Genomic DNA, 24,334 nt, shown 5'->3' with positions numbered 1-24,334 from the left:
CAAGAACTGTCTAGGAGTGGGGTATTCTCATGGTTTTTTCCCTTTGACATGGTATTGAAGCAACAGTAATTATACTGCGAAATACACTTCCCCCCCAGCCTTCAAGTGATGGAGGACTATGTAATGTTATTTTTGAAGTCCTCTGTATGCTCCACTGTGCAGCCATAGAGAAATGTCAGCAATGCGACTTGGAAAATAAGGAAGCTGCATCTCCCAAGCAGCATCCAAACCCTGGTATTTAAGCTTCTAATTGAAGACAGAGACTGAGAGAAAGACTAAGAGAGTGAGAGAGTAACGTGGTTTTGGGTGAATGCAGGCAATGATGCTGTCAAGTCACCACTGTGACTCTCTGGCTGCTTGCCTTGGTCTGGCAGGGTTTGGGACAACAGCACCATCAAGATTTATAAAGCCTAGACCACCTCTGTGGTCCTCAGGCACGGATGTGGGCATCGCAGAACAGATGGATGATGGTCACTGCTCCCTCTGTATTCCCCAAGGGGCATCAATGGCAGCACCTTTGCAAATATTCAGATCAGAGAGAACAACACTAACTCTGTTCTTCCAGGTCTACCACGCCTTCCTGGGGTGATTGCTGCTTTGCAGGAGGGTAAACATCTTCCCTACCAGTAAAGCCAAGCACCAGTGATGGCAGTGGTGTAGACCAGGGCTTCGATATACTCAGTCCCCTATCTCTAACAGTGGCTGGGAACAGCAGCTGTAGACACAGGACGTGTTTCCACCTGACGTGTTCACTGCAAAAACCTATTTAGGGATTTCCTGAGCTGGAGCAAACATCCAGAAAACCACAATTAACACCAAGGGACCCAATCTCCTGTGAACTGTTATGCCATCTTTGAATCCATTTATCTTCCTGGCATGCACAGTCCCTGGCAGCAGTGAGCTCACAAGGTTAATAATGCGCTGCGTGAAAAAGAGAATCCTTTGTTTATTTTAAACGACCGTTTCATCAGGTGCCTCCTACTTCCTATATTGTGGGAAATAAAAATTCCCTAGTGCCCTTTTCTGCTCCATTCATGATTTCATAGATCTCTATTGTATTCCCACATCAAACATCATTTTCCAACTGAATGCCCCTATTCTATTTAGCCTTTCCTTGAGTGGAAGCCAGCTCCTCGATCCAAACAGCCTCTTTGCCTTTTTTCAGTTTCACTTTATCTTTTTTCTTTTCTTTTTTTTTAAACAATACAGTAAAAACCCCTTCCTAATCCCAGCAGAAATCTGAATAAATATAAGGGCCTACTGATAACAAAAACCCCAATTATTTCCCTGCATGGCCACCACACTTCTTCACAATTTCTTCTGTTAACAGCTACAATTCGGAGAGCTTTAAATTACTCTGAGGTAGGGGCCAAACCAAGGCAGTTAAGCAATCCAAGCTCCATCCCTGCCTAAAGCCTTGAGGATGAAATCCCTGCAACACAGAGTGTTGTGATAGGTTATCAGTTGTTTAAGTGAAAGCTTTTATTTAAGGACAAAACACATCCATACTCACCACATCAGGTAGGATGTAAAAATGAGGAAAACTATGACGAGGAACCCACCAGCTGATACTCCATACACCCACATCTTTAGTTTACCATCTGTTGGAAGATGATGAAACAGGACAGAGGGAGAAAAGGGGAGAATAAAAAGCTTTAGTCTAAAATACAAAAATTATTAAGAGCTTAAGTAAAGAGAAAGCAGACAAGCAAAACAAGCAGCATTACTGATGCAAGGACTGGCTGAGAATAATCCATAAGGCCCACCTTTTTTGATAGAAAAAACCCTGTAAAAATAATTCTAAACCCAAAATCTGGACTTTGGTAAGTAGTGTAGATTTCTCTCAATAAAAACTAATGAACTCCTTGTTTCAGTTTTCCAAAGCAATGTTATTCCATCACCTCCTTTCTGGCTGCACCTTGGTTGGGGCAGTTCTTAGCACAAATACAGGCTGAGCAGAGATGGACTGAGAGCAAACATGAGAAGAAGGACCTGGGGTTGCTGGTTCACAAGAACCTCAATATGTGTTTGCAGCCCAGAAAACCTGCATCAAAAGAAGCATGGCCAGCAGGTCGAGGGAGGCGATTCTCCTTTATTCTGCTCTTGTGAGACCCCACCTGGAGTAGTGTGTCCAGATCTGGGGGTCACCAACACAGAAAGGACATAGCCCTGTTGGAGGGAGTCCAGAATCTGATCATGAAGATGATCAGAGATAGAATGCCTCTACTATGAAAACAATCTGAGAAAGTTAGGGCTTTTCAGCCTAACAATAGGCTTCAATAAAGCAGCCTTCCTTCATAAAGGGCGCTTACAAGAAAGCTGGAGAGGGACTTTCTACAAGGACATGTAGTGACAAGACAAGGGGTAATGGTTTCAAACATACAGATGGCAGATTTAAAATAGATATAAGGAAGAAATTCTTCACTATGAGGGTAGTGATGCACTTGAAAAAGGCTGCTCAGAGATGTTGTGGATGTTCCCTCCCTGGGAGTGTTCAAGGCCAGGCTGCATGGGGCTTTGAGCAACCTGGTCTATTGCAAGGGGCCCTGGAACTAGGTGATCTTTACAGTCCATTCCAAGTCAAACCATTCTATGATTATGGATGAGTTCCTGTGTGATCTGGTAGAGGTGATCCTGCTCTGGCAGGGGGGTTGGACTACATGATCTCTTGAGGTCCCTTCCAGCCCCTAACATTCTGTGATTCTACAATGACTGCAGTACATTCACTCAGAAGTCCCTGGCAAAGGCAGTTCAATGCTGAGCTGACCCAGATACAAATGCAGGTAAGGAAAAAGGAAAGAGGACTAAGAAGGGATGGGATTGTTCTCTGTAATTGGGAGTCAGCTGGGGTGAACACCAGCAAGCTCAAGTGAACAAGCTACTTAAGAGCTGAAGAATGTTTGAGCCACAAATGGGAATAAATTCGGCTTAGAATAAAAACAAGAATACACTTTGTAAAAGAGGGATAAGGTTGTGCAAGAGATTTTGAATTGGGCCACAGGAGGAGGAGGAGGAGGCATAACTGGCTTTAAGAAAAGGTAAAACTCTTGACAGGGCTGTTTGGGTTGCAATGACTCTGCAACTCTTGCTGGAACCCCTCCAGGTACATGTGAGCTTAAACATGTTGAAACATTTCCTTCCGATAGAAAGTCTCGAACTGCATTGCTTGGACAGGTCCTCAGTTATAAGCTTTGCATTAATAATAATAATCATTTTAAAAGATCAATATTCCTGTTTCTTGCTCAGTTCTGGCTGTCCAGTTTTCCTGGTGGGAAGAAGTGATGGTATTTTTTCTATGCAGCAGTAGTCTGAGCTGATTCACATCAGCAGAGCTGTTAATACATACTGGAGGCAGGAAAACGAACCTACGCAGTGCCCACAGACATGGTCGACAGAGGCCATTTCAAACTCAGTCATGCATCAGAGAGCTACTTCTCAGACAATCACTGAGCCCGTTTTACATTTTATGTTGGAATGATTAATTTTTTCAAAGGGAAACATTAACATTTAATCAGATTCCCTTTCTTTCTTTTTTTTTTTTCCCCCCTTTTCCCTTTCAGGATCTGTGGAAAAGCTGAGTGCCTCTCAGAGATATTCTTTTCTCCTCCAAATGCTTATAGCCTATCTCCCATGTGAGAAGAGCTCCATCAGCTCTGGGTTGGGTGGTTTTTGTTTGTTTGTTTGTTTTTGTTTTGTGTTGGGTTGTTTTTTTCCCCTCAAGTCTGGGCATGAAATTTGTTTCTTTCTCAAGTGAAGAAGACCAAGAAACATTTAGTAGTCCTGAAAAGGGACTGTCATCCCACCATGTCTGCTATGAAGGCAGCTACACTCTCCATCCCCAACACTGGATCATCTCAATTTAAATGACGTTATTTAAATTGTCTCTCAACTTGATAAAAAGTTTTTGTACCTCAACTCTAGCCTCTCAGCGTGGTAATGAAAGGAAACACACAGCCTAATTTGAAACCAGTTCTGTGTGCTCCTGTAGAGCATTTAAAAGAACAGCCTCATTCAATAGTAATAAAATCTGTGTTCCAAACTGTAAACGGGAAGGGAAACTACAAATTAACTGGAGAAAGGCATGTATACTTGTACTGACAGATATAAGTCCTTAGACATATACAAATGTCAAGGACCATGGCACTGAAGGGTGGTAAATGCCATCCATACAGGGAGCATTCACCACAGACCCACTATCAAGAGTGTAACCGGTAGGTAACAGGGGTTTCATGCTCAGCTAGCAGTAATTGCATCCCCCCAGACTTGTAAGCCTGAGAGCCTGTTTAAGGGGAGTAATTACATATGTTGTCAAGAAGTTAGACAATGGGGAGTGATTTGAAGAGCAAAGGAGAGTGATTTGAAGAGCACTAGCCTTGAGCTGGGGTCTCAAGGACACATACAGGCTGGAGAGTAGCTGCTGGGTGCCATGGGGTTGATGATACACTTAGCATATGTGGAGGACGCTTATTCCTTTCCTGAGTATTGTTTCTGTAACATTTCTACCCTAAAATTAAATAACACCATGTTCTGTAAAAGCTCCTTAGTCCTTCTTTCTTGTAGTCTTGTAATCCCTGGGGGAGAACTGGCTCACAAATGCTGCACTGAGGTCAAGCCCACCAGAAGCTCTCAAGGCTGCAGCCTCGAACACCAATTGACAACGAGAGGATTTCAGTATCTACCAACACCTCTCTTTTTCTAACCCTGTAAAGGTACCAGCTGAAGACATGACACCTAAGTGAGGCAGCCTACAGAGGGCCACAGATGCTGACAAAAAGGCAATTAACCCCAAACCTGTGACTGAAACTGCTAGTGAACTGCGTGGGCTTCTGGATGATGGGTCTGATCGAAAACCAGCCAACTTTAAAAGGCTTTGGACCAAGCTCTGAGAGCTCCAAGAGCTCAGAGACTGTCAACGCAAAGGTTAACTGCTGCATGCAAATCAAATATGTAAATGTAACATTCAAAGTGTGATCACATATATCAGACAGAATTATGGCTCCCTGAATCCTGCAACAGAACCTTTTCTGGCCTGTTTTCTGAAGTCTCCTGTTCATTAGAAACTAATAGGAAACAAATGCAGCGTCAGGGAACAGCAAAGGGGGAAGAGGGCACCGCCAGTATTGTAGGATAAAGGGAGAACTAATACATTGCAGTAAAACTTGATGCACCTGACACCTCTGACTCCCATTTTAAAGCCCTATTTGCATTTTAGAAATTAATTTTTAAAGAAACTAATCTTGCAGAAAAACAATCAAAATGGTAATCAGCTATTACAGGTACAGCACCGGCCCTGTGGACCAGTCTGGGCACATCCAGTACGCAGTTCCAACTGGGATGCGTTCTGTAGTGTGGAAGTCCCACGTGGGATGCACAGCAAGACTTCCTGCTTTTTGTAGGGTTTTGTACAATGTCTTAAGGTCAACACTTAAAAAGTCTAAACTCCACACTTTCTGCCCTGTTTCTCTTTTTCATACACTTCTGAAACATGGCAAGAAGCAGCCAATGTTTTCTTTAATGAAATCTTAAGCACTTTCTGCTCTGAATCTTCTGAAGTGCTAGTGATCAGTATCTTTCCCGATACAAACATGTTACTTCTAGAAACACTATCAGATAATGGTTCTAAGCATCCCCCCAAAATCACACAAGAATACTTTTGCAAATAATTATTGCTTCATTCTGTCTTTGCTATCTCTCAACATAAGAGATTGTGAGTACCCTGTATAGTCACAAAGGAATGAAAGATGGCATGCAAGTTAGAAACTGGGAGGCGGCTCTGCAGCTCCCAGACACAATCTCTGATGTTATGATCTACAAAGCTTGTATCTTTCTTCCTTAGAAACTTGTAAGGACAATTTATTCCATTCATATTTAAGTTTTTCACCTGGATTAAAAGGTTGAATAGACCATCCTTTGAAAATGTCGTGCATTTTTGAGTTGACAGGTTTATTTTTTCCAGCAATGGTCTTAACATCAGCTTTCTTATCTTCTAAACCTGGTACCTTCATGCAGTAATCCAGGACGCCATTTGATCTCATTATTTCTGTATATCCTCGCTCACAGCCGCAGACTCCTCTCTAGGTGATAAAAGGGAACTCAGTATCAAACCAAACAGTATCCTCTCATGGAACAGTGCAAACTGTAGGCAAACTACGAAGAAACTGCAAGGTAAATCCTAGATGTGCAACTTAAACACCGCCAAACCAAACAAGCCAGGAGCCAGTGTCAGCAAACCTGTTTCAGCTCAAAAGCTTAAAATGCATTTGGGGAATTGGTTGAAGAGTCAGAAATTACAGAAAAGCCCAACATACAAACATTTGCATCTTAACAGGTTTGACAACAGGCATGTGGCTTGATCCAAACTCTTCCTGTCAATAACAGGTTTCTCACCGACCCTCCTGGGTACTGGAAGAGACGAACAAGAAACAATTCCACTTCAGACCCAATCCCACCCCATGTGTTTCCACTCCAGTGTTTCACAAGGCTATCTGGCTTGCTTTCTCACAGCCAAATATTCGCTGAGCTGAATCAGTCTAAGCAGTTTCAAGGAGCTTTTTAGAAGGCTGTGGTTTGTTAAACAGTTACTCCATTTCTACCTTACACAAGCTTTTTTAGATCGTTTTTCTTTGCTAATTATGCTCTAACTGAAATGCCTGTCTGAGGGTCTGATGCCTTCAGTTACAATCCACACAGGCAATTTACACTCTCCGTGATAAGAATTTAACTCTTGACATCAGTTCTATTGCCACAACATTTCCCACTTGTTGGCAGACACGATCCTTAGCTTTTTTTTTTGACAAACAGTGAAGTTGCAAGAGTTTTTTATAGCTAATGACTTCGTGCTTACCCATCGTGCTTATGCTGCTGCAGGCTCGGAGCACACTTGTAGGCATTCTCTGAGCCACATTCAACTGCCCAAGAACTAGTTTCCATGATAATAGCAATTAGGAACCATGAGAGGGTCCTCAGCTGAAGCTGAGAGCTGTGGAGGCTGTTTAAAAAACATAAATAGCTAAACCCTAACTGCCTCTGGCTACTTTAAGGGTTCCAGCACAGTGCTGACATGGGTATGGCATTTTGGGAAGCTCTTGCTCTGGAGTTTGGCATTGCATAAAGGACATTTATTTGTAATCTCTGGGCTTGTGTTTGTGGCAGTGGCTCCGCAATTCAGCAAATACTGCACATGCTCAACATTTCAGTAACAAAAGATCACTTGCAGATTTTGCTTTAGAAGCTAGTATGGAGGTGGTGTGATCATGCTGCCACAGCTCCCCTATGCTTGCTGGGCCTGTCTATGGAGCAGCAGAAGAGGGCATACTCTTAACTTCTCTTTCACAGAACTTTTAAACGTTCAGTTTTCTACAGGCCAGTACAGTAGCATTCAGTGAAAATTAAACCACAAGGTTCCTAAAGCCTTTCACAGAACAACCCCAAACTTCTACCACCACATTCAGTACCCCACAACGTGGTTGTGCAGATTTACTTTCCTTTCAGACTGCACTTCCCACAGGTTCCTCGAGGTGGTACCATGGACACGCTAAACTATTTTCTATGTCCTGGAATGTATGTAAGGCAGAGAGGCTAATTGAAAAGATTTTGTGATGTTAATTTCTCAAGGATCTTCTGCAGTGAGCAGTTACCTGCGTGCAGTAAGAGAAAGGTTTTCTGCATGCGGGGCTGCAGTGCCGAACTTCTGCAGGTTTTGTCCGAAGAGCACATCCTCCTGGAAAAAGAAAATGCTGAGTGCCTTCAAGGGCATGTTTCAAAATGCTTTTGACTTGGATCACCACAGTATAAAAAGTGCTTGCTTGCTTATTTTATATAGTTAAATACCAGTCTATTGAGTATATTAGCATAATATCTGTAGGCATTTCATTAATTAATTTGCCTTAACAAGGCAGGGAATTATTATCATACCCATCTTGTTAATAGAGAACAGATATACAGATTTAAGGACTTTGCCACAGGCCACATAAGAAGCTGGGGACAGAATCAGGAATTAGATGCAGATCTTCTATGTCCTCATTAATGTCTTATCTACAAAAGAAGACATAATCCACATAACGCCTTTGCCCATCCTCACTTGGGAAAGTCTGTGCTTCTATAGGAATAAAAACATGTTAATGAGTTCTTAAACTACTCAGCAACCTTTGCACGTAAAACTTTTGTTATTATCTTAACTAGTCATTATAAATAGAACTAGATAAGAACATCTGCATTTTAATTTCTATTCTTGCCTCATTCTTCCCAAGCATAGTAAGAGAGATGCTATGGATGTGCAAGCCCTACTGCCTTTGTCAATCTCTCCTGGAGCTTCAAAGTGCTGACCATGAATTTCCTTTTTCATCCTGCACAGGCAGAATTTGTAGGTCACAGCAACAGCAGGAATCTCACAGATTGAGTGATTTGAGATTCCTATGTGTTGAATAGAAGAGGTACAGAATTTGGGCTCTCTACCATGCATGTGATGTCCTCTTCTGTTTTCCACAGTTAGAGGAAGGTTGCACTAACAGCTGTGGAAGCCAGCCCAGACAGCCCTTTCAGTCTATGTTCACTCATTTCTTCCTGTGGCTAACCCAACAGTAGGAGCAACTCATCCAAATACTCTCATGAAATACATACGTGCTGTTAACCTGACAGCAAGGGTGGTGAGCTCCCATCTGTCTTTCTTACACACAAATCTGAACTGAAATTCTGGAGGAGTTAGGAAGTCTGTCCAACTTCCTGCTGAGGAACCAGTGCAGAAGAAGCAAACCCTGGATGCAGACTTTTCATTCATAGCTGTGCAAGGCAATTTTTAGACCTACCTGTGACATTTATTCCATCTGAGCGCTGACACCACACTGTGCGTACGTTGTCTCGCCAAAGGCTGGTTTTCCACAGGTAGTCATAACACTTCCCTCCTGCAATACCAAGACCAGTTAGCCTTCACCTTGCAAGAAAACCAAGAGAATAAACTCTTGAATGAGAGGAAGCAGCACTGTGGCCACACTACCTGAGCAAGGCTGTGTTTCCATCACTTGCCCAGAGCAGCTTTCCTGGTTCTCAGGAGACTGAACAATAAATGCCCTGGATCGGGACTGGCGACCTGTTGTCTCAAAGCTTCTGCCATTGATGCAGGTGAGCTCACAGGAGCTCCACTCTGACCACTCTGTCAGGTGGCAGTCACCTGCATGTTGGAAGATAAAAACACGGGTTTTCAAAAGGAATCAACCTTAAAGGATAAGGACAACCTCAGCATACCACAGTCATAATAGTGAAACATCCCCAGATTCATCGCCCAGTGGACTACAATATTCAGATTTTCTGCTTCATGGGGAATCTCATTTCCTCATAAGCCAAATTGAGTATTTTTCAGGTGATCTAGAAACAGCAGACTGAGCATTTACCAGATCTGCTGATGTACAAATTCTCACTATGACGGCTGACAGTACTCAGAACTATGGAAGCATCTCCATTCCAGGCAGCTGTCACAGGCAGAAATGCACTGTGACTTCCTGAAGACATTACCTGGGCAAGGCACAGAGCACGGTAACTGCAGCACGCTGTCTTTCAGTGGCAGCTCACCACATAATGCATTTTCTACTGGTTTGGATGTAGCAGACACAGATGCATCATGCACCACACACGTGAGGTTGCGGACTTGCAATCCATCTCCACACTGTCCGCCCTACAAAATGTCAGGAGGGAACAGAGGCACGTATCATTGATGCTAGCAGATGACAGAAGAAACAGCATTTATTCCACCTTAGAAGACTTCAAAGACATAAATCTAGTCTTTGGACTGCAATAGCATCCCCAGTTAGAGGAAGACTGATGAAGATCGCCCCTGTACACGTCTCTACAGAAGCTCAGAGGTAGGGCAGAACTACACAGGAAGGTGTATCACAACCAGAGCTGAGAAAGAGGTGGATACCATAAAATATGTCTCTGGGGTCAGCCCCTCATGCCTTTTACTAGAGCTAGTGAATTTACTGATTCTTAATTAGTGCCCAGTTACATGAACATAGAAACGTTTGGCTTCCTAAAGAGGCCCAGAGTAGAGCCTGCCCATAAAGAACAGACATTTCCACTCACCTGCTTTGATGATACAGACCAATAGAAGCACTTACAAGTTTTAAACCCTGCAGCAGCACACTTAATTAGACTGCAAGGGTAATTGCATACTTGGCAGCCCCCGTAATTTATTAAAAGGAGATATTGGTTCTGGAGTAGACAGAGATCACTGATCGTGTCACATACTCTGCCCGAACACCACCCAAAGTCAGCCATCACCTGTTAGAACTGAATCCCTTAAGAACAAGCAGTAGAAGGCTCCATCTGAGCCGCTCCACACTCATCAGCCTAATTCTCAAATACTTAGCCATGCATCAAACTATTGACCGAAGAAGAATTCCTTTACCAGACCTTTACCAGAAAATCAATATTGTTTGGCTAAAGCAGCGATCAGGGGCTGAGGCTGCTGTAAGAGCTGTAGCACTGAAGCTGTTCCTGGAGGTTGGAATTGTTTCAGTCTTGTCTGAAAAAGAGAGCTGCAATGTGGTTTGAGGTGCACGCCTCAAACCCATGTGATGCTTTATGAACACACGCCTGAAGCCTTGTGGGAATGGCACTTTACAAAACCCAGTAAATAAAGCTCAAGAAGAAGGATGGAATGTTGCTTTTATAAAACTAAAGGATTCTTTTAAAATAATGGACTTAAACTGCAGAACAGAATGGCTCCCACCGAGTGCATTCATTCAGCAGTGGTTTTGCTAGCAGGAATCTCAAGAACTGCTCTCCTGCACACACCTGGCAGCTCTTTCATTCTCTCCTCTTCTGTTGCAGACCCACAATGAGAAGGAAATAAGAGCATAACTAGCTGGATTCAGAGCCATTGCTAATCAAAAGCATCTTAGAGAAGTATTTGTGTAGATTTACTACATGCAGCCAGAATCCAAGTTTCTAACGGTGTTTCACTGTAGCCAGTATGTAACTTACTGTTCTAAATTACTGTTTCACCACTGAAACCTCTGTCGTGGTCTGAGATTAATGGTGTGTGAATAACTCATGTAGCTGTCAGTTGGGTTAGAGCTGTTAGAAATGGCTGGTGGGAACAGAGGATGGTGTGGAGAAAAGTCACAGGGGAAATGAGCACTAATCAAACTGCAGCTCAAAGGGGCTCCAGGAATAACTAAATGACAGGGCATAACACACACACAAAAAGTTTTTCAGAAGGTACTTATTCTTCCATAGTCAATATTCTTCCATATGCAATACTGAAGTACCAATATAAAAACAGCTATATGAATACTGAGATAAAAATATGTAACACATATTTTATGTATAATAAATAAAAATAGTGAAAAAAGGACTTTTTTTTTTGGTGGGGAGAGGTACAGAGTATATATAAAAATCCACATGCAACACTCTTCATTCTTTTATGCCACACTGGAAATACATTCCTGTTTTCCAATGCTTAAAATAAAGATAAATATAAACCACAGACTCTGAAACAATTCCAAAAGTCCTCTCTTTAACAGTGGCTCCCACTTGCTTGCTTGCTTTGAAGGCCAGCAATGTGTTTTTACAATCAGCTGAACATCCTTAAATGATAAACTATTATTCTGATATTTACAGTAGGAGATTTTTTTTTTCTTTTTGGAATATTTGGTAAGGTCATAAGCAGTGCAGGAACACTGCTTTATAATCTTCAAAATTATTCATGTCCCCAGAATTATACATTTGAAGATCTAATTAATGAGCGTGGAGTCAGTGGAAGTTCACTGCAGTAATGGCACACCAACGATGCAGAGGAGGGCTGCTGATCAGGGGAGAACTGCCAGGGAAATGACAACATATTGAGAATTTAGGGGATCAAATCTGTATTGTAAATACAGTTCCTTGGAAGATGTGATCATCTGAGGTTTGCCTAGAACCAGGATTTGCCTCTTGTGTCATGAGCTCCTCACAGGCAATCTGTGGGAATTTGACTTCCTGAGGGGATTCCTTCCATTTGGCTGCAAAAACTTCCATGGTGTAGTGGTTTGAGCCTTAACTGGGAGTTAAGAGCTCAGATGGGGGAAAGGCTGAGAATCTCTCCCCTGCTCCCCCCTCCTCCCTTCCAACAGAGAGGGAAGAAAAAAAAGCAAAGGGAAGGAGCAAATCCACCAAGCAATAATTTGGAGTTGGTCTGGAAGTAGAAAGGTAAAGAGTTTTCTTTAAACAATATATATATATAACAATAACAGGTAAGGTTCACAAGGGCAAGGAACAAGGATGGATGGGAGGAGGAAAAAAAAAAAACAGGAATACAAAACCAGTCTCTCTCTCTAAAGAGGCATGGAGGCAGCAGGGAGAAGAATCAGGCCCAACCACGTGGCAGAAGAGCAGGAAGGCAGCTGCAGTAGCTCTCATCCAGAAGAGGCAGGAGCCAAAAGGAGCCCTAATGTCTGCAATGTCCTGCTTTTTATACCCTAGCTGGGCAGGGAGCAGGGAGTGGAACAGACTCAGTTTCCCAGGGGGGAAAACACCCTGCAGGGAGGGCAAAGCACCTGCAAGCCCTCCCCCCTATTTGGTTTCTTTTCAGCATGGGCATTAACCCACCACATATGGTAACCCTATGGAGGATGCAGAACCCACCCTGGGTTCCCTAACTACCACCTGAGGGTACCAAGCCATTCCAGAGCATCCACACACAATCTCCACCTCTCACTGCAACCAACCACCAGAAAAACAAGGAGAAGGTTCACACCAGGATTGTGTTTGACAGCCAGGTATCTTCTGAATTGACCCATGCATTAATATATGGCACTGTCTACACAAAATTTCTCTTCAATGCTTTGCACATATAACACACTACTAAAACAGGAGTTAACAGTCTTAACGAGATGCTTTGCCCAGATGTGCCTTAAAGAAAAGTTTTCCCTCTTCAGCTTTCCTGGGGTTCACATGTGTTCACAATTCTTTTAGGTGAGGAGTTGATTGGGCAATGCTTTCATAGGTTGATGAGTGTTTAATCAGGTAAAATAGTTCTCTAGTGAGGAAGCATTGTGTGACCACATTTAAAGGAGTGCTTTTAAAACACTTTAGAAAGGAGGGGTTCTCAGTCTTCCTGTGAATGCTAGGCAGCCAGGGCTTGATCATGCCTAGCTTACATTCCTTTGATGGAAAAATTACAAACAGTGTCAGCCACTGCTAATTGTTAATTAATTTTTTTATAAGCTAATCAGGGTCAAACATTTCAACCCCAGTAGGAAAATGATTAATGAAATGTAACCCTTTAAGATCAGGTGCACTGACCACTTCCCAAGTTCTGCATCACTCTGAATGCAGCAGAAGGGCCCCATGCTAGCCAGAGGCGTGCCTGTGACATGTGCAGTTACCTAGACAGCAATGCACTGATGTCCATACTGTGAAAATCAGCAATTCACAATACTTAGCAGGCCCCAATCCTACACATGCAGACACCTCTCATCATTCATATGAAGTCAATTTAGCATAACACAGTCCTTCTACAATTAAGAAATGAAGTCTCAGTTATCTCAGAATATGTGGAAGAAATATCTTAGCCTTATAATTTATTGCCCTGTTTATACTCTTACAGGAAGACACTTGCACAATATGCATTTTGGTCTTGCCATGGAATGCATTTACCTCATTTCAAAAAGCTTCCTCGAAAATAGGACTTCTGAAAGCATTCTTTAGTAAGTAAGCTTAAGATTCTTTGTCAGGAAAGCACAGGAATAAATCACCCTGTATTTATGAACTACATTTAATTCCTAAGTACCTCATTAAAAAGAAGTGAACATGAATAAAATGGCTCCTCTCCAAAGCAAAGGCTAGAGAAACTACATCAGAGTAATTTAAGGAGAGAAGCAGGCTGAAAGTGTGGGATGGTATCTGGGTGAGGGCAGGCTGGGATTGCTTGCTTTGAGCTGAAATTTAGCTGGGTTCTGGATGTGTGCACGTTTAATCTGCACGGTGTGTTATTTATCTGGAGTATGCCAGTGCATTAATTCAGCTTCCCTACTAATTCTTTTACCAGCCACGTTAGCTCCTGCAGTTGAAGGTCTCTTCCCTAATATTTAACAGAATTTGTTTATGTTAGCTGGGCAAAATATCAGCTGCTGTTATAATTTTCTTATATTTATGTTATAGATAAATAAACACTGAGCACAGCACATGCAAGCACCATATTTACACCCCTGATTGCAACAAGCTGTTCATTGTATTGAATATAATTATATTTCTGTCTCTCTGATCTTGGACTGTGCAAAGAATGTCACATTCTGGATTTCATTTGTGAAAACCTGGGAAAATTCTGGGTAGCTGTTCTGCCACCCACAGTATCCACTAAATTTTAAAGGCATAGCCTAAAACCACAAAATCCCTCTACTACATCTAGAAGCTGCACAGGTATTCAAGGCATTCACAGCATGGTAGAGGGTAGAGGAGAGAATTCCTGGGATGTGTCTTTCTGAGCATCAGTAGCTTCAGTCTCCTGGACAGTATAATATAGAAAAGCAGCCACAGATCTGGGCAGAGATGACATCCCCTGGGACTAGACAGAGCTTTCTTCCTCCCCAGCCACACTTCTGCCATCACCATCTTAGCAAAGCCAGCTTTAAGCAGCCTGAGTGGACTTCACCTTGCCCAAGAAATTTCATTGCAAAAGATTCACCTCTGCTTAAACTGGGTTATCGATTAATATCTTTTAATACTGGAAATGTGATATAAAAGATAAGCAGAGAAGAAAAAGCAAAGACAGGGGAAAAAAAAAATCAATTTCAGTCTAATGCAAGTGAAAAAATTATGGTTCCAGAGTTGAGCAGAGGTGCTGGGTGTAGGTTTGGCACATCACAAGGTGAATCCAGCCAGTTTGAGATCACTAAAAAGATAGCCAAGCTAAGGAGAAAGTACACACCAGCAGTTCAGTTCAGGCAATAATTCACACTACTGTACCAAAAGACCTTGTGGAGAAAGGCCTGCTGTACAGTAGTTTGAAAAAAAATGGGGGAGAAAAAAGGAAAATAAAAAAGATAAAAAAGGCTAAGCTCTCTTGAAATCTAGCTTATCTATTTTCTTGTTAGAGTTATTTTATACAATTAAACTATAGGTCACCACGACTATGCCCACTCCAGCACATTTACTCTGTAAATCTCCTTTAATACCTCTAGAAGCTCACGGTACTTGAACCCATATTGCAATAAATCACTGCTGATGGCTGGAAGATGAGGTGCAGAGGTTTACCACTCCTGAACTTGCCCTGCTTTCCTACGGATCTTACTAGTGCCTTCAATGGCTACAGAGACACCTCTGACCCACCAGCGGTGGCCTCTGTCAATTCTGCCAAGCAATGATGATGTTTGTCACTGGCTCCAGCTGTGGGGAACCCCATAACCCCTTAGAGGATGCTGGAGAAAGTCATACCTGGACTCTGCAGGGAGACCATGGGCCCAGCTGCCAGCTGTAGCAGGGCTTCACTGGACAGCTCCTGTGCTGGGTGAGCTGCTCTGGGCAGGGTCTGCCCTCACCCGCTGCCTGCAGGACCACCGAGCGCCCACGCACCATCTGGCCTAGGCGAGGGGAGAAGACAGGAACATGGTGAAGGAGACTCAGAGAAAGGAAGAAAGAAAAGCAGATTTTTGATCTGTCAGTATTCTTCATTCATTTTCCACCAGTCAAACCTCTTAATAGAGCAATTAATTGGGAAGACTACTTGGATGCCATGGATGTAATTGCTCAGTGATGCCGTCAGAGATATTTTCAAACACAGCTTTTAACCACAGTTCTGTCTGTTTTCCAAATACGTTATTCGTTTATGCAGTGCATTTAAATACTTGACTAAACCTTGATTATTAAGTATGACAAGAAAATAATTCCTATGGCAGCACCATTCCCAACATTGCACATTCAATATGTTTCCAGAGATTTTTAACAAATGAAATTTTCTTTTTATGACCAATTATGTGCATCTAATTTGAAAACTGCAAACACTCTAGTGGCTATTACTGTCCATAACCATTTCTACCATTTCCATTAAAATCCTATTTATTATTGGTGAAAACTTCTCCAGCCACTGAATGGAAAAAGCAATTATGCTACTACTTTTGAAATAATAAAACTGAATATATTCATTAAAGTTACAGCAATTCCATTTCCGTCTCCTTTGCTGTCCATTTACTTCCAGGACTGTTTTCACTCAAAATGTTTCAATTAGAATAATGGTTCCAATTAAAAAGAAAACTGGGGGGGGGGGGGGGGGGGGGAGAAAAAAAGAAAATATAAAGCCCCTATGCAATGGGATGCAGAAGATTGTGCTGTGGATAAAATTTCTGCCTTGACTTTCAATAGGTGTGGATTTGAGAGGCAGCTGAAAGGTCTGGGTAATAAGGGCACCCACATGCGACCAGACAGCAGTAATTGCTGGCTCACTGAAAAGGAAAGAGATAAGATGTTGCAGTGGAGCTCTCCTGTTTGGATTGCAGTTGTTCAGCTGCAGCCTTGAATGTAGGGGAGTCCAGGGGGGAAGCAAACACCCCTGAGCAGTGGGGAGGCTGCAATATTCAGCCAGATCCTTCTCCCAGCTCCTTTAGGCATGCACTTTTTAATTAACTGCACTGCGGCGGGGTTTAAGGCATGTCTCTAATCACTCTCACCCTCACTGTCTGTGGGGCAAGGTTTCCCAAAACATTTTAGCAAACAGAAATTAAAAGCAGACACACCTGACAAAGCTACTGATGGATACCTTAGCAGGCTCTCTTACCTTTGCAACGCTATTCTCTTGCTCTGACCTATTGAATTCCATTTTAAAATCCATTTAAACCAATTTTAAGACTTCTTCCTTTTCCAAGTCTAATCCCCTGGACCTGGGGAGTTTGTAACAGAAAAGCTCTTATCCACATGACTGTGCATTCAGCCATCACAGAATCAGATGCATTAGGAGGTGGAAAAATATCCTACCAGCTGAGAGGAAAGGCAAGGTAAGAAATGCTTGCGGTTCACCGGGGGTCAGAGCAAGGGAAGAGGAAACCCCCCTGCAGCACACTGCCAGCAAGCCCCATGGCAGCCCTCTGCTGCCCAGCTGGACACAATTAGCTGTTTCCTCCTCTCCAGCAATGGACCATATTTGATGGGTTCTTCTAAATTTTGAATGCTGAGGACTGGTAAATGATGGAAAAGACTCTTTGGGAGACTGTGGGAAGCCAATGGCTTTGGGGGTTTTGGGGTGCCCCAGGGCAAGCAGCTCACCCCAGCCAGGGGGCCCTGTGGCCATCAGGCTCCTGAAATGGGAGCTACAGAAAAAAGACACCTCCTAAGCTCTACAGATCTGTTTCACTGGGAGGGGCTGAAGCATTCAGCAGGATATTTTACTTAAAGATATAATTTCCTTTTGTACACTCTGTTTAACATCTTTCTAGCAAAACAAAACCAGGAAGATCATTGAGCAGAAAACACAATTTTGCTTTTAAGAGGAATTAACAATGATTTCTGCCTTTATTTGCATTTTATTTGCCTACAATTGCTTACCCAAACAATTTGAACTCACTACATTCACAATGGTCAGTTGGTGCTTGGCTCATTTTGTCTATCACTTTCTTTTCATACTATGAACAAATCATCAAAGAAAGAAATTTCACTGAAATCTTTCTTTGCACAATCACTGCAGTGAGTTTCTTAAAGCTCTGGGGTTTTTTTTCCCCCCTCACTCCACAAACATTATCTAGCTGCTTGGTTACCACTCAAGTAGCAGACAAAACTCCAAAACTCCCTGTCTTCATTTTTTAAACACCTCAACTTTTGCTACCGATGGAGAACGGAATCTCACTACATCTGACATGAATTTGCTTCCAGTCCAAACTCTGGGAGAGTCACAGCAACCCTACTTATTTCTTTTATTTCCAAATGAATTTGCCACATAGTATCATAGTATGAGTCAGGGTTGGAAGGGACCACGAGGATCACAGTATCACAGTAAAACTAAGGTTGGAAGAGACCCCAAAGATCATAGAGTCCAACCAGTCTCCACAGACCTCATGGCACCAAGTGCCACGTCCAGTCCCCTCTTGAACACCTCCAGGGACGGTGACTCTACCACCTGCCTGGGCAGCACATTCCAATGACGAACGACTCGCTCAGTGAAGAACTTTCTCCATCATCATCCATCATCTAGGATCATCTAGTTCCAACCCCCCTGCCATTGGCAGGGACACCCCACACTAGATCAGGCTGGCCAGAGCCTCGTCCAGCCTGGTCTTAAACACCTCCAGGGACGGCGCCCCAACCACCTCCCTGGACAACCCATTCCAGGGCTTCACCACTCTCATGGTGAAGAACTTCCTCCTCACATCCAGCCTGAATCTCCCCACCTCCAGCTTCATTCCATTCCCCCTAGTCCTATCACTACCTGATATCCTGAGAAGTCCCTCCCCAGCCTTGTTGTAGGCTCCCTTTAGATACTGGAAGGCCACAATGAGGTCACCTCAGAGCCTTCTCTTCTAATCTCTGTTTCCACTCTGCAGTTTTAAAAAATTAAGCCAGAAAGTGTGCTGAAAATTGAAAAGAAGTATTTCCTGATATCCTCAAATTTGTCATTAGTTTCAAAATGAGGAAAAAAGAGGCTGGTGTTGGTAACTTAAAATCCTGTCTTGCATCAGTGGCTCAAATTTCATCTCAGGAACAGAAGTTCATATTTTCAAATGAGAAGAATAAGATTTTATTACCACCAAAAAAATTTGGCCATTCCCTCTGTTTTAGTCCTATAAAGTGATGCATCATGGCTGAAATTAAGATGATTAACACTGTTGGAGTTCATCCCAGTAAAAATGACTGATGTGCCAGTCTCTGGTGAGTGTGAGCAGAGCACATCAAACACAGTCCTACCAGGTGACCACAGGACAAGATCTAGCAGGAATCAAGTCACTTAAATACAGACCTAGAGGTCAGGTTAGGTCACGTCACAGCAGAAGGGACTGGTGATAAATGGGGCTTTTCTTCTACCTCCCACTTTCAGCCCATCCAGCAGGCACTGGGAGACCCAGCACTGTAAGACAGGAACTGGCTGAGTTTGAGTAGTAAGCAAGAAAAAGCGACAAAAATTTCTTCTTCGGGAGCTAAACCCAAAGTGTTTTCCCAAATTGGTGATAAATCAGTACAGATGTACACAGTGAATTTTTCACATCTGTGTTCTCCTCATTTCTGTTCCCTGGGTCAGTCTGGCGTTGAGGTGTGCATCTTCACAACCTGCTGCTTTCTCTTCTGGGCTCTGATGAGTGAGCAGGGCATGGCAGCGTGTTCAACCCTGTGTAACTCAGGTAAATCCCATTTAATTTATCTGATTAAGCCAGCTTAGCAAGTGGCGAAGCATGGGTTTAGGTGGATTTATCCTATTTAGTGCTCCTGCTACACAACTTGGGAGAAATCACATGGGAATGGAAAACATTTATGTAGAAAAATTCAGCATCCTCATGTATTCATTTGCCTTAACAAAGGAAATACAATTTGCTGGGGATTAGCCTTATCAAACAGTGACTTTGATTCAGGCCATGGGAGCATGATTCATTAACACAGTACTGTACATCTTTTCATAGCAGCACAGCAAGTGATATGAGGACCCTAATATATAACCCACTGTCAGCCTAAAGCTCTAGCCAGCATCCTGAACAGATGCTGCCCACAACTACAGCTGCAGCAGGCAACTATCAGTTACACATCTCCGTAGGCTCAGCGCAGGCAGGAAAGAGAGATCTACTTTGCTCATCATCATTTATAAAAATCAATATATTCGCCTTTGGCTGCTGTGTACCAGAACCATATTAGCTGTCAGTGCCACATGGACCACTTCATGTTTAAATGCATTGTTCCATCAAATAAAACCTGAGCAAGGGAAAGGTACCATCCATTAAAATATATCACAGCAAAGAGGTACTGGAAGAGATGGATAGAATATAAATGTTAGCAACAATGCCTGGGTTCAGAAACACATGAAAGCATAAATCCAGCAACACTAAATTGTGATCTGAATTATATTTAAATTATGTTTCTCTTTGAAGCCATTCATGGTACTTCAGCAGGCCCTTCACATGCTCTCCAAGAACAGCCAGAAAAGCTTACTATTATTGTGAGCAGAGCCAGTAACGGCGCTTAGAACTGATTTGCTGTGAATTATTTCTGAGAACTGTGTGCCCAAGTCCTGCGTTTTAGCATTATCAAATAGTGGGCAATTACTTATTTGGCAAAAGGAAGCTGTATCAGGGTTTACTACAGCCAATTCCCACAGATTGTTTATTGTCCTCCTTTGGTTTTTCCCTGTCTAATTTGAGGCTTCATCCTATTCTCACAAATGCCTCTGGGAAACTCATGATGATTTCAAAGGTTGGTGAACCTCCAGGTAGGAAACCCTCACTGTATCTGTCTGTGAAGCACCACCTGTAGATGAGTACATAATGAATGTCTTCTCTGTTAATACCATCATGAATCAGCATTTATAACCACTGGAAATCAGTGAAGAAGTTGAAGTGACAGTGCTTCTGCTGTTAGAACCACACTAGGGCCATGGCCGTAGGCCTGGTGCCAAGGCCACTCCATCATGGATGTTTGGTATCAGTGTAGCTCCATGCTGGACAGCAAAACTGGGATCAGAACATACAGGCTGCAGTAAAATAAACCATGCTCTTGGATGCAAAGTACTTCTGTTTTATTGACTCTCCTGCTTTGGGATGATATTTATATGACTCTAGGGTCTCCAAAAAGCTGTTCAAATGACAGAGAAGGACTGAATGAAACCTGGCTTGTTTATGACATGATTTTTAAGACAGCTTTCCCAGCTGCTTAGCTGCCATAGGTTCACAAAACAGTATCTCCAGTTTGTCAGACACATCTCTAGCCTGAAATGTACTAGCCAGTTCTCTAGCTAGCAGTATCAAGGAGTTATGATTGATGAGCACCAGAAGATGACCCGAGAAGATGACCAGAAGACAAGCTGAGCTTGGGCTTGATTGTGTGGTTCAAACAGACTTAATAAGCTTTGGCATATACAGATGGAAAACTCACTGAGAGGTCTGCATCAGCAGAGCATGGAAGTTTCCAGTTTCTCTCTGCAGAAGCCTAGCTCTGATGGAAGACATGAAGTATCTGTTTTCTTCCTGCATGCACTGGCAGCCATCAACTCTTCAAGCAGTCTTTAGGACTTGCATAAGTATCTCAGGATCAGGGGGAGAATACAAGATGTACCTTGACTCAAATGCACGCCTTTGCACACTATACAATGTAAGAACTCAGGACAAAAAGAATCTTCAGGCATTGTGTAGGGCGAGCTGCTCCTTTATCATGCTAAGAGCCATAATGAAGTTACAACCTGCATTTGCACATGTAGCTCTGTTTATTTTATTAAGTGACTGAACACTCAAAAAATAATTCCAGTCTGTTCAGCAACACAAGCTTTAACACTCCAAAATGGACTCTGAAGGGAAAATAAAATCTGGAATTAACAGTATTCCTAGTGTGTTGTTGTCCATGAATTATTCATTTCTGTTAAGAAAGCACTACTTTACAAAAGGGCTAAAAGCTCAGGAAAGGAAGAACACCACTAATGCAAATATTAAGCTTTTTCTGTAACATGCTTTGATCTCTGAAATCCATCTGAAGGAGTCACTTTATGGAAGTTAAGAGCTTTTTCCTTTTTGACCTTAAGTGAATTTGATTCAAATATACATTATGGCTCTTGAATCTTAAAGACCATTAGCTGTACATCTAATGCACATCAGAAGCCTGAGAAATAATGTCACAAGCTTATTTTGAATAAAACTTCCAATGCTTTTCCTCTTGTAAATACTCAAAAGGGTTTTTTTAATCATATAAAGTTTGAAAAGGTCCTAATCCTTTCACTTTTTGTACACTGGTGAGCATTACTAGCTATAGAAAACCTTGCTGAAGTTACTGGAGTCATCCAAGTATTAAGGCACTTTGGAGACACAGGCATGAACTAAAGGATGAAAAGTAGTCTGGGTGTTTTTTCTTCAATGGGATGTAATTATGTTACTAAAAACAGCTTCAACAGAGGATTTGTATTTAGTTAATTATCTATTTCTTAAGAATCCTCTAGCTTCCCCCAGCCCTTCGCTAGCTCTATGTCTTACCCTTGTCTCTGAGGTCAATGTTTCCTATGACTGAATTCTGAGACTTTGAATTAATTAAGAAAATAATCCCCCAGGCATCTGTCCACTTGGTTTCCTGAACTGCAATTTTCTTTTCAGAGTGCTTTGAAAGCAGTCTGCCTTTTTTCAAAACCCCAGAACCTCAGGACACTGAGAGCATCCAAGATCACTTCTGAAGGGCTTGGTATGGCTCAGGCTGAACTTTCTGCTCTGGACACATGCTCAGTGCTGAGGGTCCTGTCTGCACTGCATTGCTGAGTCTTGAAGCGGCTAAAAGGGTCAGAATGGCAGGAGGGGACTCACCGCCAGCACCACAAGTGTGGGAACACTGTGACCAGGCTGACCACGCTGAGAGTCGGCAGTCCACCGTGCAGCCCACCACACAGCGACTGCTCAGCTGCACTGGCTTCTCCAGGCGAAGCTGTGAGATGACAAGAAAACACAGGTGTCAGCCTCCTTGGGTCCCCTGGCCAGCTCCTACCATGGCTGCACACCAGATCAGGAACCTGAAAATTAGCAGTGACCCTGATGGGACACCAACATTGCAACTTATGGGGAGTTTCCAAATGATGCAGTCAGTGAAAGTGTTTTCAATGCTGAAGCATTTCACATCCAAGCATCCCTCAGTGTTTGGGTCTCATTCTCAAAGGACAATGGCTAACTTCTAGTAGGGCACTGCCTCCCTGGTAACCAGCTTTTTGGATCCACTGTGGTGGAGTATGGTTGGTAGGTTGAGGAATGATTCCACCCACTAACACCCTTTTGCTCCCCCAAAGCACCCAACAGCTGCCCTTTCAGCACTGAACGTAACTCCACTTTCTATGGATGATGCCTTGATGTGGGTCAAAAGAAAACAAGCCCCCATGCACACATATATGCCATCCTCACCTGCTGGCAGAGCTGTGTGCTGACGATGGCTCCATCACTGCGCCGGCAGCTCAGGAGGCGCTGCCGCTCCCCGTGCCCACACGTGGCATTGGCACCCAGCTGGCACCCACTCCAGCCTGCAAAAGGATGCACACAAAGCAAAGGATGTGGTGTTGCAGGTCATGTCATGCTGTTTCCACATCTTTTTCTTCAACACATAGGTTACCCTCCCTTAGCCTCCACACATCAGGGCATCCCAAACTCAGGAACAAGCCACACAAAGGCAAGCTGCTATTGAAACAGAGCGAGTCTTAGAAATCACTCACTTTGCACTCAGATACCTCTTCAAGGACACTGGTACATCAGAGTGCACAGAAAACTGTTCAACAGTGATAAAGTGTATCAGTTCAACCCAGTTGGCATCTGTACAAGAGTGCACTGTCTGAAGGAAAATTTTGATCAAGTAGCTGGGGAGGTTTCTGAGGGGTAGCTCTGGTTTAACCTACTGACTCAAGGCAAGTTTCCCATTATTTAGAACCAAGCTCTAATACTTGTGAAATAACCCCCAGTATTTCTATGAGAAGAAAATTCCTGTCTTATTACTTGTCTGAAATTGTGATGATCAGAATACAACTGAAATGAAATAAGCCTTAAAACACCATTTAAAATAAACAAACCCCATAACACAAACAACTAAAATTTCCATAGAGAACCAACAAATAAGCAGCATAAGAGAAGAAAACCTATTATTTTGTGTCTTCCATCTCTGATAAACATGAACACATAAATGTTCTGCACTTCTGAAATGTGATGATAAAAAAGGCATCATCCTGCTGCCTGTGTGTGTCTAGGGCTTGTATTTCAAACAGGCTGAGTTTATATGCAGATATTTTATCCTGCTTTGTTCTCCCTTCCCACCAGCCCCCAGACTCCTCTTAGATGTGTCCTCTCTCTCTCTCTGCCTTTCTCCTTTATCTGAGCTGGTCAAAACAAAAGGATTATTTTTGTTTTGTTTTGTTAGTTTGTTTGCAAGAGACTTAATGCTTTTTAAGGTCCTAAATAATGCATTTTGCTCTGAATAGCTTATGCCTACCTGTATAACCCATATTTGCCTTCAAACCAGACTTTTGTTAGTATTATTTGCTTCAGCAGAACACAAAGATGGTACTTTTTAAACTGGAATTTTGGAATGAATTCAATTGCTAACCCACCATAAAGAAGAGATCCCATTTAACCTGTTTTATTTCTCAGGTACCAGCAAAGACAACTTACACTAAAATTGTGCATTTTTCCTCTAACCTATGGAGCAAAAAAACATAGGCATGCAACTAACT

General features: G+C 42.7%; 1 protein-coding gene across 1 annotated transcript in view; it reads right to left on the bottom strand.

Moving 5' to 3' along the window:
* The window catches only part of THSD7B (thrombospondin type 1 domain containing 7B), a 296,164-nt gene that overhangs the window by 581 nt on the left and 271,249 nt on the right, over positions 1-24,334 (bottom strand). Inside the window, exons 18-26 of the mRNA XM_054177216.1 lie at positions 23,022-23,137; positions 22,437-22,554; positions 15,409-15,554; positions 9,508-9,667; positions 8,993-9,166; positions 8,805-8,900; positions 7,638-7,720; positions 5,882-6,074; positions 1,514-1,601 (exon numbers count right to left, since the gene is read on the bottom strand). Coding sequence (XP_054033191.1) covers positions 1,514-1,601; positions 5,882-6,074; positions 7,638-7,720; positions 8,805-8,900; positions 8,993-9,166; positions 9,508-9,667; positions 15,409-15,554; positions 22,437-22,554; positions 23,022-23,137 — 1,174 coding nt within the window. The remainder of the gene's footprint in view (positions 1-1,513; positions 1,602-5,881; positions 6,075-7,637; positions 7,721-8,804; positions 8,901-8,992; positions 9,167-9,507; positions 9,668-15,408; positions 15,555-22,436; positions 22,555-23,021; positions 23,138-24,334) is intronic.

This window comes from Dryobates pubescens, chromosome 2, assembly GCF_014839835.1.
Source record: "Dryobates pubescens isolate bDryPub1 chromosome 2, bDryPub1.pri, whole genome shotgun sequence".
In the NCBI taxonomy this organism is placed as follows: domain Eukaryota; kingdom Metazoa; phylum Chordata; class Aves; order Piciformes; family Picidae; genus Dryobates; species Dryobates pubescens.
The sequence above is the reverse complement of the archived record's forward strand: the minus strand, read 5'-3'. Positions and strand labels throughout refer to the sequence as shown.